General features: G+C 32.5%; 3 protein-coding genes across 3 annotated transcripts; 2 read left to right on the forward strand and 1 right to left on the reverse strand.

Annotated features, from left to right (window-relative positions):
* Positions 1–973: 973 nt before the first annotated feature.
* Positions 974–12,063, forward strand: LOAG_01169 (hypothetical protein; the record flags this gene model as incomplete). Its single annotated transcript, XM_003136709.1, has 24 exons — positions 974–1,102; positions 2,470–2,698; positions 2,847–2,973; positions 3,150–3,227; positions 3,361–3,470; positions 3,689–4,062; positions 4,301–4,464; positions 4,725–4,871; positions 5,115–5,285; positions 5,480–5,570; positions 5,640–5,729; positions 5,955–6,133; positions 6,227–6,484; positions 6,737–6,841; positions 7,048–7,208; positions 7,340–7,443; positions 7,938–8,419; positions 8,580–8,780; positions 8,981–9,099; positions 9,349–9,490; positions 10,145–10,255; positions 10,692–10,838; positions 11,563–11,674; positions 11,798–12,063. Coding segments are annotated over 24 exons (4,097 nt in total), but the record flags the coding sequence as incomplete, so codon positions are not given.
* A 2,261-nt stretch (positions 12,064–14,324) lies between these two features.
* LOAG_01170 (hypothetical protein) lies at positions 14,325–15,131 on the forward strand (the record flags this gene model as incomplete). The annotated part of the gene is made up of 1 exon (XM_003136710.1): positions 14,325–15,131. The coding sequence occupies one exon, from the start codon at positions 14,325–14,327 to the stop codon at positions 15,129–15,131; it is 807 nt and encodes a 268-aa protein (XP_003136758.1).
* A 1,932-nt stretch (positions 15,132–17,063) lies between these two features.
* Positions 17,064–19,008, reverse strand: LOAG_01171 (CMGC/CDK/CDC2 protein kinase; the record flags this gene model as incomplete). The annotated part of the gene is made up of 7 exons (XM_003136711.1): positions 17,064–17,171; positions 17,291–17,435; positions 17,505–17,671; positions 17,775–17,954; positions 18,102–18,219; positions 18,702–18,852; positions 18,945–19,008. The coding sequence occupies 7 exons, from the start codon at positions 19,006–19,008 to the stop codon at positions 17,064–17,066; spliced, it is 933 nt and encodes a 310-aa protein (XP_003136759.1).
* Between the last annotated feature and the right edge of the window lie 406 nt (positions 19,009–19,414).

Raw genomic sequence — 19,414 nt, forward strand, 5'->3', positions numbered from 1 at the left:
ATATATATATATATATATATATATATATATATATATATATATATATATATATATATATATATTTATTTATTTATTTATTTATTTATTTATTTGTTTATTTGTTTATAAAACTGTCTGCAGTATGCATCATCTTCGCATGAATGCATCAAATTTGAGTAATTGGCCTAGTGACTTAGTGCCACCCATGGCCCTCTTAATATTAATGTTGGACAGTGACTTCTATTCCATTAAACATTCATTAATGGTCGCCAAATAAGCAGGATGATTGATTTCATTTGGCAGTTATTCACAAGTTTAGAAAAAAGTGTTGAAATGTCATTCGTGTAATAACTATTGCTACACGGATCAATGCCCTTATTTGATATGAGCGCACATTTATTCATCCTAGCCTCATATTTCATAACGAAGTTGTCAATTCCAAATTGAAATATATAATATAATTATTATGAGAGGGAAAATGGATGGGTGAGAGAGTATGTGGTAACTTTTTAATTAAGGAGGACATTGAAATGACAAGGAAGTGTATGCTTACAAACTGTAAACTATTATGTAAAATGGGAAGTAAATTAAAACCTTTAAATTATTATGGTAGTTCACTATAGCAATATATGATTTGATTATTTATTGCCAACAACAACAATTATGCAAAATGATGAAATTTTCTTCGCACTCTAATACTTCATATAGATTTCAACCTATTTGATGTATAATGAATTTCGAAATAGTGGAAATTTTATGAATATTTCCTATAGGTAGCAGTGAGATCTTCGAGAAATTAGTTGAACGAATATTTGATCTCGGATTCTGTATCCTCCCTGATGGTTACTTTGCATTTAAGCTTGTATCGGCTTCAATTCTCTACCGATCATTTTGATTTTTGTCAATTGAAACATTAAATACTACTTGCAGTGATATTGTAGCTTTAGAAATTTTGGAATAAAAATAAATTAAGTATATTTATTAATTTTTATAGGCAGCGATGGCATTGAACAGTCTTGTAACCGTCGTCTTGATATGTGTTTCATGTCACCATGCCAACATCAAGGTACATGTGTACCGCTAGAAAATGGATATCGTTGCAATTGTCCACCAGAATGGACAGGTTATTTCATAATTTAATTACATAAATTGCCTCTTTAAATGATTTATTCACAAATTGGATAATATTAATTGATCTGCTGTCACCAAACGACAATTAATTTTTATAGCAGGAAATCGAGTAATTGAGAAATTTACAATTTGTTGCAGTAAATAGATCGCATAATTTTGCACAATTTTTACACTTATCATTCATTAAATGACAGTAATTACAATGGTTTCGAATCGTTTTCATTTAATTTCATGAAAGAACTGTCCTCTGAAACAATTCAAGCCTAGCAAAAGTTTGCAATAAGACTTTTCATTATCTAATATTTTCGATTGTTTAATAAATACGTTTAAAAAGTGGGAGGGAGTGAACGCAAAAAAAAATGAAAATTGACATGAAATTTCTTGAAATAAACAATTTTAAAATGCTTGGTGAATTAAATAATTGGTTTCTTAGCGAAGTTTTTGTGCATTCAAATTAATCCATAAAACTTTTTAGGTTTTAGTCATAGAAGTGAACATTGGGAAGAATTTTGTATTCAAAAGAACACCAATAAATTATTGTTAACAATAGAAATTCTTGGAGTGGTACAAGAAGGACATGTAATAATAACACTTCCAACGATATGAATAAAGTCCTTAAGACTTCTTTTGATAACCCTTTTAAGCTTAGAAGCTAGTATAGTAAGAGCTTTTAATGACGGTGTGACCCATCTTGGACGCTGAATAATTACCATTCATATGAATGTTTCCTGTCCCAATGTGTCCACACATCTTTCCCAAACCTTTGCATTTCTCTCACCCTTTTCTTTCTTTTCCTACGACAGTCTAATAAGCCTATATGCAAATGTTCATATAACATTAATGCACTTCATTTCATTCCTCTCTCTCGACCCCCCAGGGATCGTCTAGAGTTCAATAAATTCGTCTGTAATGGATATTGTAATGAATTTTTGGGCTATAAAAGCTTTTTTTAAAAAAAAAAAATCTGACAAGCGAAAAAAAGAATCATATGGATAAATTGATATGATAAGAGATGCAAGGGTATCAAGAATTTTACCTCGAGTTAAAAAGCTATGAATAATTATAAATTAATGCATGACTAAAGTCATGGGGAAAAAAATTGCACAAAAATTATCGATAAGACTTCTCAGATGGAAATCCTTCTGGTATCCCGATTTTATAGGAGGTGAAAAGTGAAATAACAAACGGTTAGTGAAATAAATTCAGTTTAGTATTAGACAACAATCATTACGACAAAAAAAAACCTTTGGGAATAAAATCTCAATTTTATTTGAGTTTCTTTCCGTTTTTTTTTTGAAAACCAACTATTATGGTTCTATAGCCTGAAATAACACTTGACAAATGACAGCATTTTTTCAGGAGAAAATTGTGAAAAGTCTATTTATGTGGATAATTGTTTGCCGAATTTGTGCTTTTCGGATTCCGTTTGCAAATTAGTAAATCGAACAGCGCGATGTATGCAATGTCGTTGGCATTATCACGATACGGATTCGCAGTGTAGACTGCGTTCGATTTCATTTGGAGAAAACGGTGGTTACATCGTTCTACCTTTACAGATTACTCGAATACAATGGGAATTGCAGTTTAGGTTTGCTAAATTTTTCAATTTTAAATTACGAACTTATTTTTTTAATGTTTCTGTTTTAAACTTTCATCATTTTAAATGAATATTGTCGAAATATTTTAACGAAAAGAACATCTTACCGTGATATTTGAATGAAAGAATTTATGTTTAGCATAGCAACAGTAGCATCGGATGGTGTATTGCTTTTTGCGGGAAATTTATCGTCGGATTTTCTGGAAGTGTCACTAGAGGATGAACTTATTAGGGGACGATTTTCCCTCGGTCATGACATCTATGAGGTTTTTTCCCCTTTCTTTTTCCCATTATTATCAAAAAATTTGATTTCCTCATTTCATTCGAATTAATATCTCTAATTTTATCTCATATGCTGCAAAACTGCTGACAATAAAAATCATTGTTTGTTTGTCATCCGTTAATTAGAAATAGACTAAATCTAGCCTTGCAAGTTTTCCAGGTTACAATGGATGATTGGCCAGAAAACAGAATAAGCGATGGAAAATGGCATCAAGTAAAGCTCGATTACTATGATAATGTTAGTTACAAGAATCTTTTAATATTGCTGACCTCTGAAAAGTTATCCTAAGTTTTTAGGAAAAAAACCTTCAGGAAGAAAACTAAACAAAATAAAATTTTATATTTTATCCGTTGTAGTTTGATAGTTTCAGAAATTGATCATATCACTGGATGATTGTGATGTTCATATTGCCATGAAGTATAGCAATATTACTGGTTATCAGAAATGTGCTGCTGCGGTTATCGCAAAATTACCGAAAAAGTGCGTTAGTTATGCTAAAGCTCACCAGAAAAACTCAAAATCAAAGATGGACATACTTGTTTTATAAAATTCCTTACCATAGGAAAATGAAGGTGAAAAGTTATAGCATGAAGTATTCATAGTGTTTGATGAAATGTCACTTACTTTTAGATTGTGAAGTAACTTATGCTTTACATACTATGTATTTAACAGTTCTCCTCAAAAAGCTTCTCTTACAGATGTGACGACCCAGCCGTAAGCTGTTATCGATTTTTCGATCTTCCTACTGCTATAAATCTTGGCGGTCGAGCAGTAACTATTGCTGAACAGAATTATATCAGTGGAATCAATAATAATCAATATGGGTCAGCAAGAATTCAGGAACCATTCTCTGGATGCATCGCAAATTTAACCTATGATGGAACACTCGTAGATTTTTCAAAGTTTGAGGAATTCGAAAAAGTTGGAGACTTACAACCTGGTTGTAAGCAGAAAAGAAATGATTGTCACAATAACCCATGTCATCATACTGCAATTTGTGAGCCAGCATGGGATGGATATCATTGCCGCTGTAAGCAAATAGCGCATACTAATGGGCCTTGCTCTGATGACGGTATGAATTTTGTAAACGATCAAATTAATAATTCACTTTAAATTTAAAAATCGAATTTCGAAGCGAATCACTGTGATTATCATTTTGACACTCATCGTAATGTTCGTAATCATGACACACGTAATATGAAGTGAAATGGCGACCATCAATTTTATTATAATTTTCATGACCTTTTCTCCACCTATGTGTCAGCATCCATCTCTTAGAAATTCAGAATCACTGTAATCTGTTATTTCAGGAGATTCATTTGTTTCATTGTATGACGAAGAATCGTTCGTTTTTTGGAATGTACCAGATGGTATGAAGTTCTACAATTTGTCATTCGAATTTCGGACGCGTTCACGTGAAACACAAGTTATTACAATTGAATTTTCGAAAAGGTCACAATTCATTATTTTTTCGGTATGCTTTTTAATTGCTTATTTCTCTCCAGTTTTCGCTCAGATTAGCTCAGTTTAATTTATTTGGTCAAATTCAATGTATATTGATTGGAAATTATAACGTAAATTTTTATATCCAAAGTTTTGAAATTTAAAATTATTGTCGAGAATTTCCGGGGAGACTGTTTTCACAAGATAGATGCAAATGAGGTTTGCAATATCATGAACAAGAAGCTAAAATTTCAAAATGTTTAAACGCTAATTCGTTTTCTGAATTTGAAGGTAAGTCACGGCAAGGGACTGATAAGCATTGGCTCCGAACAGTATTTTCTATCATTTCCAAATTTTGCTGACGGCAATTTGAAAAGCCTTTCAATTGTTGTCGAAAAATACGCTACGCTTATTGTCATCGATCACTTATACAAAAAGGTTTACATTCCCTATTGCCAGTTATTAATTTCTTTTTCACATCTTTCTCAAAGAGCACATTCCAAATTTATATTTTTTAAGTTTTAAGCAGCCTAATTTAAGCAAAAGATTCAAAACATTTGCTTTTTGCTATTTCTTCAAAAATTTCATTCAATTCTCTGTCTCTGAACTTAAAATTGAAGCTATGAGATCCTAGTTTTAATTTCCTTCAGGCAAATTTTTACTCATTCATTCAAATTTCAGCGTATTGTAATGCAAAATAATGGCTTATATCGTGACATACGCAAAATTTATTCGGGATTAGCTCCATCAACCAGTTATCCACAACGATTTGAAGGATGTCTTCGGAACGTTAAAATCAATAACTTGCGATTGAATTTAGCTGAAAATATGATGACAAAACCTGGTTGTCAAGTATTAATTAATCATCTCTTATATATGTGCGACAAAATCGGGCAATGTCTAAAATAATATTAACTTTGAACTTCTTTATTCAACCAATCATCATCGTGTAGGAGAAGCTTGATTATTTCAATTATGTATTTTTCTGAAAACAGAAAAAAGCAAACTTTCCTTCCTCTTATATAAAATTACTTTCCTGAATTGAGGTACCAAATGGATGCAATTCGCCAAAAGCCTGTCCTCCTAACAGTGTTTGCGTTCGAGAATGGGACCGACATCGTTGCGAATGCAATCCAGGTACTTATCATTAGAAGTGTGGCTTATATGAGCAAAATTAGTGATGTATATAGCTGATGAATTTCTTAGGTTTCATTGGCGACGGATGCGTAAATATTTGTTCACTACCGAATTTATGTGGTAAAGAAGGTGTGTGTCACATAAAGAATAGTTCAAAAGGTAATATTTCATTGCCTTCTGTCTCAAATGAGTCTGTTTCACATCATTTTCCCAATTTCTTTAGAATTTCTTTCCTTTCTTCCTTTTTTTTTTATTCTTTTTGGGCACCCATTTGAGTTCATATGATTGTACACATTGATTTCTATAATTTTGCAATCTTCATTAAATTCCTGCTCTATTCATTCTTTTTATTAATTTGAGAAATCTGCAAAATATTAATTTTAGGGTATGAATGTGTCTGCAGTGGTGAATTGAATGGACAGAATTGTGAACGTAAAATAGCTTTGCAAATATGTCCAAAAGGATGGTATGGTACTTTTCCGAAATGTAAACAGTGCTCCTGTGATACCGGAAGAGGTTTCCTGGAACAATGCAATACCAAAACGGGCGAATGTTACTGCAAGGTCACCTTAATTCCTCAACAAAAGCAATAGTTGCTCAGAATTTGTTTCCATTTATTTCTTTATAACGTTTCAAAAGAATAAAATGATTTGTAGAATGGTGCCTATTATTCGGGAAATGAATGTATATCGTGTGAATGCGGTTATGGTTCCTCGGACTTAACTTGTACCTCGAAAGGTCAATGCCAGTGTATCGGTGAAGCAGTTGGTCGTCGGTGTGATCGGTGTCCTAGTTCGGATCAAGTTTTAGATCGGAAAACTTTAAAATGTTTGAAAATCAAAAATAGATGTCCATCAAACATTGAGTATGGTATTCAATGGCCAACGACAATTGTTGGAGCTACTGCAAGACAAGTAATGCCTTTTTGTCATCCAAAATTATTGTTATTTTCCAAATAACTATTTAGAGAAAAAGGGATAACTAAATTTAATTTGCTTCATCCAGGAAATATTAGGCAACTTTTTGATCTGGAAGAAATATGGATTATTCAAAGACTACATTATTGATTAATTTTCCTGATTGTTCATGAATTCACAGCACAGCTAAGATAGGGATTATTCTTTGTTATTTGAGAGCATTCATTGTATTGACCTGTTTTGTTTAAGAGCTGTCCAAATGGTGAAGTTGGTTTAGTTTTACGGAAATGTTTGAGAAGTGCCTACTGGGATCAAATCAACAGTTATAACTGTACTCTTTCTGCCTTCACTAAGGTAATCATTGTCATATTGAATAGTTATAGCATAAATTTACGAAATGTTTCAGATCTTCATGCTTGATTCTAATATCACCGAATTTTTGTCACGACGAAATGCATTTACATTTCTATATATGTATTTTCCAGATAAGCTTTCGAACGTTTTCATAAATATACAAGCAATTCTTTTTTCAAAAAAAAAATTTGACTTATAATTTTCAGTTAGATTTGACTGATCGATTGAAGCTTGTACAAAGCTTGTCAAATGCAACAAGCAGCGTGCTGCAATTGAAAGGTGTCAATGTTGCTATTGCGAGAAAAGCAATGAAACAATTAATCAGAGAAGAACTTACTGGAAATGATCTACCGAATAGTCATTTGAAGTGTGTAATCTATTTTAAAAATTCCAAACAAAACCTTGAAGTTTGGAAGAAGATTTTACAACTTTAAAATCAAACCTTTAATAAGTTTTATATGAAGTGAAACTAATTGTTTTCCTCATTATTATTTACAGATCAGCAGAATATACCAATCATTTACTGAAAGTGGCGGATAGTTTATTGAAGATAAAGGATTACCTACATAATGCGCAGTTAATTCATATGTTCAATGATTATGGTATTTATGTAGCAAACGTCCATCAGATTCATTCGTATCTCAAACCATTTATGTTCTGCGGACAGAATATGGGTCGCTTTTTTTGCTGTTTTTTTTCAATTCTTATATTAAAATGGTCAAATAAATGAATCGATTAAACGGAATCAGTTTCTCTATTAATAGGCTGCTAATAGCATAGGCACCTTTGGAAAGCCATCCTATACTTAAGCGGAAAATGCTATTGTAGCATACTTCTTCATGTTGGATTTATTCTTCCCAGTGATCTAAACGATATGGTCGGGAATGTGCATATAATTTCAACTGCTTAATTCTCACTTCTAAAACAGTCTAAACTTAGTTTTCCACAAAGAACAATACATCTCAGATAAACTGTCGAAATGAACCCTCTTCCATGTCACCAAAGCTTTGATAGGTACGCTTCTTCTTCAAGACAATAAATTGGTTTTTACAAGGATTGGGTTATAATCCATGTAACTAAATTTGACTAATTATAGTATTCGCAGTGGATGAGATATCAGCTGATGGGACTCGAATATTGCCAAAGTTCAATAACTTTGTGGATGAACGCGCGGAGAATTTTCGTAGTATACAGATGAAGCTTCTATGTGAAGATACAGTAGTTTATCCTAGAAATATTATATTTTACGGTATGTTCAACAATGTAGACCGTTTCCACTGCAATGCACCGATCGTTGCTGCTTACTACAATGCCACTTGTGTAATTCAAGTGTTATTCCCAGTTAACGAAGAAGCTTGGAAGTATCCAGAGTGTGTGATTGCCGAAGATCCGATAGAAAATGGCAAATTGTCTAAAACTAAAGATTGGGCAAATGAAAATGTAAAAACGGAAAATATATTTTTGGATTGGTCTGCACAAAGAGCTGCACTCGTGGGACTTAATCATACCCATGCTATTTGTAATTTCGAAAGATCTGGTGTTTACACAATCATTATTCGACCAGATCATGGGGCTCTGGTGAGTGAAATTTTTGAATGTCGAAAATTGCTCTGTGTCATAAAAGTGCTGAAACAAGAATCAAATTCTAAGGAAAGTGAAATTTGGAATTTTCAACGATAAAGTTTTTATTTTAATTCCTGAAGGAAAAAAATTTTTTTTGAAAGTCGTCAACTTGCAGATCCGTTTCATACCTTCAAAAACCATACCTTATGCTGGATCATTGTGCGTAATATTTGCTCTTGTTTTACTTCTACTGTCGGCGATCCGAAGTCTTTATCGGCCCTGTCTACGCCTAAGGCTTATTCGATTCGGCTTTATCCTTATGTTTGCACTGGATGTGATTGCTATTTTCTTAGTTCATCGACTTCAACCAAGCACTGTATGTTTAATTCTTACTAGTTCTGAATTTAATTCCGAAATCTTCAATTTTAAATTTAACATATGATTTTGAAATCTTTATTTTATCTGAAAGTAATCGAACATTTGGATGTCTGTTATATTTCCATTGGCAATTCATTTGTTATCAAGATGCTCAAACTTTATTCTTTCTGTTTTACCATTCCCGCAAAGTTTTTGCAGGTATTTTGTCTTGCACGTAATACAATTATAAGTTTATGTACTTCGGCAGTATTTGCATGGCTTTTTATGTATTCCTTCCACATTTATCGGCTTCTGGCAACGGGAAAGGCAGAGTCGAAGTAAGTTCCGAATGCTTTCGTTATTATTTTCTCCAAAGTTAACATCTTCTAAGAGATAAAGTAAATGCCTAACTGAAACTTCAAGTACTTTCAATTAATAAAGTTTTCAGTAGACCAACTTAAAGTGTATTTTGCACACTTACTTACCTTCTCATGTATTGATTTGTTTGAAATAAGAAACGAATAACGTGTCAACACGTTGATGCAAAAATTTCAAATTTCTGCTAATTTTAAATTGATATTTTGCAGTTACTGGATGATAATGCTATGTTCAGTGATTATTCCAATATTATTATCACTAGCGTCGTTTTTCCTTGCTCCAGGATGTTCACTTTCACCAAACCAACCTTTCTTCTGGGTTCTCCTGATTCCAGTTGCACTTTATATCTTGGTAATTCACTTTTTGAAATTTACTTCACCGATTATTTTGCTGTCCCTTCATTGTTTTTTTTTACTCATTATTGCTCCTGGCCTCCGTTTATTCCCTCTTTCCGAACGAATTATCAATATTCCATCAAAAATTTATGAGTCGTCATTCAATACCATGAACTTAACAGTCCCTTGCAATGTTTACCTTTTTGCTTTAATTCGTCATCAAAAATGAAAAAGGATAAGACTACCTATAAAGATTCATATCTACTGTGGTAATCAGTTGACAGTTGCATGACAGCTAATAGATATTGCACTTTAATAGATATTATACTTTTGTCATCTATTGTTCATTTAATGGTTGGTTCAACGTAACAAATATAAGATCGAAATTTTGAGCTACTTTCGAAAACAGCTACCTTCGTCTGGTTAGTTTCAAAGCGTACTATGAGGAAGTCATGTTGCAATGGATGTTCGGTCATTCATTATCATTTGGGCAATATCATCCTTGACGTCTCGGAATTTCAAATGCTATTAAACTTACTACTGTGCTGTTTATTTCCAAGTTTATCTTTAATATTGGTGTAAATGTAATCTGCAGAAAATATTTTTATTTCTTTTTTAGTTTTTTTGAATTCTTAAATTGTATGGTAGATGACGATGATAAAAGTTTCAGTTCGATTTTTACGCGTTTTCGACGGCCCTTCTGATATCATTTAGTAAGCAGTTCAATTATATGGTCACCGAGTATTCCATTCGAACGACACTTTGGTTGCACATTATCCTGGTTTGTTTCCATCCATTTTATATAAATTCAATTCTTCTAATAATCATTTCCCAACCGTAAGCGATTTTGACAATCGATGGAACAATGCTGAAAAGGTATATAATAGAAAAAATGAGAAATTTAGTGATATCGGATAAAGATGATATATAAATTTCACATTGTTCCCTTTTTTATTTCGATATCGTTGTTCATTCCATTACAGATCTTTCAGTATTTTTTCAACAATCACTTCTTCACTTTAATCTCTTTTTATTGGGATTTATATTTAAATGAAAATTGAATGAGGTCAAAAAGGTTCAATTAGGTCAGAAAGATAGAAAAATTATTGCATGAAAATCATTGTTTTTAATTAATCTAAGAGAACATTTGATAATGGAAAAGTAATTGTATAGTAGAAGAAAATATTTGAAATATAAGGAAATACACTTTTTTTCAGTCTATATTGTGCGCATTTTATAATTCTTTCGGTCTTTACATACTGTTCGATCATGCTGATAATCCACTCTACGAAATTGCGCTCAATTCAACATTGGTCTTTGTTGCCACATATATTTTCTTATGGACAAATTATTTTGGTCCAAAGGTGATTTATTATTATGACCACCAAAAATCACCATTTGTGAAAAAAGAAAATTTGAAAAATTAAAGATATTACTATACATTCACTACCATTTAAAAAATGCATAAATGAAAGAATTTTTTGTATTTCCCGACGATTTAGAACAATTATTTCAAATCGTCATCTAATAAGCGTCATCCTTACAAATAAGTAGTGATTTTTTTCTCAAGTATCACTTAATGGTATTGATTTGTTGATGAAATTCCAAAAAATTTGATCATGTTTAATTTTGTTCGTGCTAAAAATGCCTAAAAGATTTAAAATCAGTCCTTATGGAGTAGATGGACTAAAATCTTTCTTGAATGGTTGTCATGAACGATGTACATTTTATCCGGTTAAAAAGTTACTGTATTGAATATTTGGACGTATGCAACATATTGCCGGAAATTTAGCATCGACGGAGGTCGTTGCTTTGAGAGGGGAGGGGAATTTAAGACTGAATAATTACCAGATATGAAATTTAATAATATGAATTTTCAAAAACACCTTCTTTCTCGAAATTATAAATCCATTTAAAACCTACTCCAATATGCTGACAAGTCAGAGGTCCGAGATTAAATTTATATTCATAGCTTTCTTTTTATAAGTTGCAACAATAAAGTTGTTAAATTTAGTTTTTCATAGGGAAATTCCTTCATTGGGAACTGTGTACTGTGATACAAAGGAAATAATTTAGTTGTGTTTCCAGCAAAATATTCGTTATGATAATGGTTTGTGGATGAATAACTTGCCGAAAAGTACAGAAGAAGCTTTGGATCCTCAGTGCCAAACTCCTCTCTTGTTACAGTCATCAAATACAGGTTCAACTTTATTGCTAATTGTAAAAGACCATCAACTTTATTCTGCGTATTATTTCGAAATTTCGCAATGTTATGAAGTTCATCATTTTTATATGATTTTAAAGTATTCATTAACTATTAAAGATGCTGAAATAAGTGGAAATTGTGTTAATGGATGGATGCCCGATATCATACCATCAGCAACATATGTCCATCAAGAATCGATCCATGGTTTACCTCATCCGGAAATTTTAAGTCCACCAATGAAAATACTTCACCATGAGGCATATACTAGTGCAGAAGGAATTGCTTTGCTTTATCAGGATAACGTTCCAACCAGTGATATCGATCATGTTTATGGTAACTGTTCTAGTAAACATCATTATCCATCCTTTACTTTTAGTCGTTAATTGCTATTAGTCGGGTTATTATTGCTTGTACTACGGAGTTTTCGAAATATAAATTGTTAAATTTATTTAATAAATCTGCACCAAACTTTATCGTTTCACTTGTAATTAACAAAACTAATTCGACTTTTCAAATTTACCTTTTAACTTCACCAATTATTACATACTGATTCATAAATGCTATGGAAAAAATAAATATGCAATGAAAGTTTGGTTCGTTTGTGATGTGAAAAACGTATGTAATTAACAATAGGAGAATTTGAAGTATTTGTTGAAATGCAAATGGAAAATTTATGCAAGTAAAAATTACAGCGGGACTTTGAGTACAATATGAATGACATATCTAGTGTGCAATACATTCTTTAGTGCATTGATTATAAGAAATTTGATTTGTACTTTTTTTTCTTCGTTTTGAATAACTCAAATGTACTGTTGTAGCAGTATTTATTAGTTTCATGTATATAATACAGTTCCACTTCATCAGTTTTTAAGTATTTATTTCCTCAAATTTAATTTCCTTCTGATCTTTTTTTTTCAATGATTTCATTATGTTTTATTTGAGTGTTGTTGTAAGAATTATTGCAAAATATTGTTGGAATTTTTTTTTAAAATTTAACAAGAATGAAACGATAATGAATGAAGCATGCAACATATCACAATATGTAACCAAACCAGAAAATGTCAGATAATTTCTATGCAAGGTATTCTCCATCAAAATCGTGTACGGATTATTAACCTGCGGTTAGAAGATTTATCATATACCGGTTGTTCAGACCATTTATTTCAGTTCATCCATTTATCAAGTTGATTACACTATCTGATGATGTTTATTGTTCGGTTTGTTCTGTAAATCGGTTTCAGATTTTCTTTCAAAATATGTTGTAATGACTAATGCATGCAAGTGAGTGCCTCGGTGTGTGTATGTATGTGTATTTGTGTCATTAAGATTAAAGTCATTTATCATGAAAAGATTTAAGTAGTTTAAAAGTAATTTTAAAGAAGGATGGATATTTGTCACGACACTTTAAATAGACCATCAAGTTGGAAGAGATGAAATAGGTGTTGGTCCTTCCAATTTATATGCCAGCAATGTTATTATATCATTCTGAATGATCAATTCATCATTTTTAAATGCCATCTGTATCTATATCAATATTAATATATATACCTTTATGGTCGTATGGAATACATCTCACTTAAGGTCATCCGGAATCTGTTCCTCGTTTATAGTTGTTTATCATTTAATCCTTGCTTATTTGAATAAATCATCCGCAACATCATATTTATTGTTTTGAATATTTTAAATCATTATCCAACTTGGCATACTTTGTTTCTACAGTAACTGTACATATTTTCATATTTCCTGTTTATTAAACGAATTATGATCAATAATTATCATCTTGCAATCAGAATTTAATTATTGGAAAAGTAACCAATATATGTGCTATTGTTAATTTTTGCTAACTTTGATATTCTACCATCTTTTACACGATAAATTATTGAGCATTTCTGTGATCTATTAAGATGAGAGTGATGTAAAGGGGAAAAGGTAATGGTATCAATTTAAAATATATTGCAGAAAGTTCGATAATTTGACCTGGATAAATATGTAAGTTAAATATCATGCTGTTAAATGATTGATTCCAGAAAAACTTTGAAATTTTCTTTAAATCTGATGTACTGAAAACAAAAAGAACATTTAGAATAGATAAAAACGGTGAGAGTGTTTCGAAGGAATTTGAACCATCCATTTAAAAGGATGCAAATGCGTTCTCATCTGAAATTTTCATTTGAATAATGACTCAAGTTTTAAATTGTTTTCCAGTAAACTAATAAGTGATTTTCTTTCTTTATTTTCCAAAATAATACAATCTCAATTCACTTCATTTTACCCGGAATAATAAGTCTCAAGCAGAAAGATATGTTAATTTTATCCGGTATATTCTTCCGATATCGTCGTGAAAGATGGAGTGTAGTAAATCTTTGCATAATTTTTTATTACTTCAAATATTTCATACACGTATCATGAAAGTGAGTTTATCAGGTTGGCTCATACAGAATCACTTTATATGGATTGATACCGTCTTATTCTGGTCATAAGGACTGTATCAACATTTCTGGGGTGTTTGACTTTGCTATACAACGATATATCAAATTAATCAAAGTTATTTTACACTGAAACATGCCATATTTTCTATTTCAAAACTTATACCAAAAGAAAAGGTATTTCTGAAAGGGTTTCCTTTTTTCAGGATATTTGAAAAATGATGAGTGGCATTATTATTTTGGTAATCCTATTATCAAGCGGAATCACGTGTGAGGCGCAATATCATAATTGTTTCATGTCCGGTGATTATTCTGGACGTTCGACGTGGTGCGGTGAAAACTCGAAAGATGAAGAGAATTTGAAGGATCCAGTGGAGATAATGAAACGTGCAAAGGAATTCCTTGAAAAACAAGGCAAAATTATACTTGATCCAATGACCTGGACAATACCACCACCAACAACATTACCACCTCCTCCTCCACCATCGAGCAGCACAGCATCAGCAGCAACAATATCAAATCCAGTACTTCTAACTCAACCTGATGTAATCGGAGCAAGATCACAACCACAATATATTCCGCTGTATTCGATAGCATTACCTAATGGTGCCAGTCCATTTTTCACTCCTACTTCAAAACATCCAGCAGATGTATCCAATTTGCAAATGTTACCATTTGTTGGAATAATTACTCCAGAAATGTCGTACAACCATCAGAATACTTCTATTTTAACTGACCAAGCAAACCTTCCTTTCGGTTATGAAAATTCTGAGCAAATAACTGGGCAGCAACAACAATTTCAGATTCAACCAAGTTATTTAGCAAATAAAGCGAATGAAATGCCACATTCGTTGAAAATATCACCACCAGCTTCATCATCAAAATTTTTCGTCGAAAAACGGGTTCCAAAATTAAAGAAAATTAATGACTTGACGGATATGAGAAGCATCAAGCCAATCAAATTAGTTCTAAATCAGCAGCAACACTTGAATCCCGAAAAAAACAGTCAGCGAATCAATGCTTAACACCTACCACTGATTCAAAAATCCCAGAAATTTCAATGGTAAATTTCACTCGTTCATTCCTCCTTCGCTTCAACCAGCTTCTAATTTGCCGTCATCCGTACTGATGCAAAACTTCTTACTATCTCGTCCATTTTATCCATTGTTAGCCTAGCATTGCTATTTGCCACAATTCCAATCTATTTCAATTGGTTATTGCTTTTCGTGTAACTAATTCCTTTATAAACTTCAGAATGAAGTATTCATGGCTAATAAGTGGAATTGTAACTTCTTGTATTGTGAAATTAATCAAATCCGTACCTCATTTTCAAAGATGAATAGACAGATTTACATATTCCTTCTCTGTAACAATGATTTGCAAGTTTCATCGGTCTCTGTTGAAACAGTTTCGTTACTTGTGTCCAATACTTCATCCAAATATATGTTTCCGGCATTATTTATGACTAGCTATATCCGGCCACACTTTGCTATGACTCAGTGTGATTAAATGGAAGATAAACAAAAAAGCGAAAATGCACATTTCTAATACGTTTAATTTCACAATGTTTATAGGTGTACAATATTTGTTGTTGTTCCATTTATCTGCGCAGATATAGAGACTGTCTGTTTTGCCGACTATGGAACACGCGACACATAATTATCCATGTGAAAAGCAATCCGTGTTTAGATCTAAATCGCACAATTCTAAAGATTGGCCTTAAGCTTTGTTGATGATGATTGCAAACACTAATCGAATTGGGAATTGCAATCTCTAAAATTGAAATAGCATATCTGTTGGAATCATAGGAATGCGAAGAATGAGGACATCTTCATCTTTGAAAGGTCTTATCAAGATTGTTGCTTCTATGACGTTGCTCATTAATTTTTTTACCGCAAGCCGCATGCCGCTATAAAGTTCTGGCTGATTGATATTTCGCAACGTGATAATTGGCACGCCGATTTCCAATTACAATATGTGCGGCGGGATCCCGCCAGCTCGAATGAATTTAAAAATTGTTGAATAACCGCCACTTCATCTGCTTCCACAACAGTGCGGATGGACTTGTACGTGATTGCCTCACCTTAAATACTAGAATGAGTAATATTGCTGAGTTCGTAAACGTATTTTTGGTCGCAAAGATAGTTCGTTCACTCAGCCAGTCGTGATTCCCATACTTGCTTTGAATATTGGTAAATGCTTTTTTAAGCAATTCTTCGTTTGACATCACCAAATCGCAGAAGTTATGAGGCAATTAAATTTGTCCTGAGGTCAGACCAACCGGCAAAAAAAAAGTGGGTGGATAGAAACAAGCGCGTATTCGAATGCAATGTTGTGCCAAAATTTCAAAGCAATCGGTTGAGAACTTTCGGAAATTTAAGATTTTGAACAAATGAACATTTACATTTTCATAGGATAAGTGGGAAAATGTAAATGTTTTCATGTCATTTTGCGAAACTCATCCATTCCTGAATCTATATTTCAAAAAACAAACAAAAAAAATGAAAAAACAAGCACTTCGAATATGTGTAATATAGAACTGTCTTATACAGTGTCATATATTGATCTATCAAGGAAATTTGGCTACTAAATGTCCATATGTGAAACGAACACTTACCAATATTTAGTGAATGATATTGCCAAAAGGGAAAAGATCAAATAATTTCATTCTACATAACAGTTTTTTTTGCTTAACAGTGGAGCACAAAAAATATATATATCCGAAGGAAAAGAAACAAATTCAAACTTTTTTTGCAGTCAGAGTTCATAGGAACGCATCTCTTATATTCCAGAGACCCAAATCGGGAAAAAAAAACCTTAAATTGGATTTCTTCTCTCAAGCCACAATACAATTTAGTTTTGGGGTACAAGGAAGAAAATGAAATAGAAATAACCATTTTAACAGATGCAAAATGAAAAACGATTGATACCGATCTGATGGCAATACTAAAGTTTTATCAATAATCGCTAATTGGAAGCTTCGTTCGATCAATATCAGCAAAGTATGAATCTTTCAAGAGCACCTCTGCAGAGATTCGTTTCTCCGGCTCATAAGTAAGCATTTTCTGCAAAAAAATGTGCAAAAATAAAATGAAGTAATGAGCACCCTAGAAATTATAATGAAGAATATAAGGTTAAAAGTGGCCTCCTTTGATTGAAAATTTTTAAATGTAAAAATCGTAACCTGCACGATCATAATGCCATTAGCATCCATAAAGCCATTAAGAATTTCATGAAGATGGTTATTTTTCCAGTTAGGGAATGTTTTCGAACAGTTCGGCACATTCGTAAAAACATGCAATATTTCTTCACACGGAGTCGACAGCACACTGAAAGCGCTTTTATAAGAGATAGTATGATAAATATAAAGACAAAAATATAATAAACACTAAGCAAACCTGAAAATACGAAAAATTTGATCAATATTCGAATCACCCAGAGGAAATAGGGTTTCCTTCATAGCCATTTCAGCAGTAATGCATCCGATGCTCCATATGTCTACTGCCGATGTGTAACGGGTCCAACCAAACAGTAATTCCGGAGCTTTATAAAACTGAGTAGAATCCTAAAACGATATCCAAACATATACTTTTCAGTGTAAGAACGAGTCTTCAACTTGATGATTTTTGGAACATTGAAAACAAGAAAGCGGAAAATGGAAAAATAACCTCCTGCGCACAATGCATCTCTGTCGTGTTAACTGCTGCTTCACCAAAACGGAACTCAGCAAGCTTAAGGAGGCCGTTCTGGTTAAGAAGCAAATTCTCAGGCCTTAAATCACAATGCAGAATGTTCTTCTGGTGACAGTAACAGATAGCTTGGAGAATCTGGTACAAATACAACTTTTGCTGTAATTAATCAAACTCGCAATTCTTCCTGACTTATAGTTTCAATATTAAATAAATGAATTAAACCGAATCTCAATCACACATGAATTGTTTCCGTCTGTCTTCAAAAAGACGACGAAGAATCGGTAGCAAAGGAGCCGCACTTACCGCAGCTCTATCCATCCAGTTGTCATCAGGAATTTTGCAGATGTAAGTTTTCAGATTCATATTAAAAAATTCAAATACCAGATATAATTGATCGTCGCCTATTATTACGTCTTCAAGGCTGCAATTAATCTCAATTCAATCACTGTTAGCTGAATAACCAAAGCTATAATTATATATCAGCGTTATTAAGTCACAAACACTTATTTAATTTCAGATTAAGAAAACTTCAGACTTTATATATTTGATAAGCGGTGAAAATTATCCATGCCCATTTTTTACTGCAATTTCGGAATTTTCGTAACTACAAATAATGTACAGAAAAAGATTCAGTTAAATACAATATTCTTTAGTTGCGCGCCGGATATGGCAGTGCATGAGTCATCCGAAACCTTCACTGCTGAATTTAGTTCCCTTTACTTGTTCATTGATCCCATCTAATATTACCGGCCAAATCTCAAAACTGACTTCCTGATATAAAGAAAAAATCCTACAACAACGCTGTTGCCAACGCTGTGGCGTAGTAGGACGTCCCACTTGAACTTCTTATATGTTACTTACTAATCAGCACACTGTGACAAAAAAAAAGAAAAGAAAACATACGTAACGATGTTTGGATGTTGTAGAAATTTAAGCAGCGTGATTTCTCGTATCAGTGAAGATGATACACCGGCTGAATTCATCTGGATTTTTTTGACTGCAACCTGCTTTCCTGCACTTTCATCGACAACACTGTACTCAGCACCATACACCCCTAAATATTTAGAAAGAGACTGATTTTCGAAATCTTGAGTCATTATGGATTAAAAATGCTTTTTTAATGTTATAAACTAAACTTCAATATACCTTGACCAATGTTGCAAACTTTAAGGTAATAACTGTTCCAAGCACCCTGTAGCGTTAAAGCCATTCCAAACTGTAATATGCAAAGGAAGCAATTAAAAGTTTTTGAAGTATAATCAAAGAACAGAAATCATTTGTTTTCACGTGTATGTTTCTGACCGCCTACCACAAATTCATTCTTCATTTGCTACAAGTTTACACAATAATCCTTCTGTCATGCTCCGAGAAAACCCAACCCAAGAACCCAGGAGACTAACTTGACAAATGAAACAAAAGTTTTCATGTCTAGGCTACCTAACTGGTGTAGATTCATAATTGTTAAGTTAAATACTTGGTGGACATCCTTGCTAACCAAATGAAATTTCAATTTTCTTCCTTTTTTTTGCTAGATAAACATATATGAATATTGATGATAATCCATCCTCAAGAATAAATTATTAAAGTTTATACTTACAAGTCCGTCTCTCCAATTC

This window comes from Loa loa, assembly GCF_000183805.2.
Source record: "Loa loa unplaced genomic scaffold supercont3.3, whole genome shotgun sequence".
NCBI classification, from domain to species: Eukaryota; Metazoa; Nematoda; class Chromadorea; order Rhabditida; family Onchocercidae; genus Loa; species Loa loa.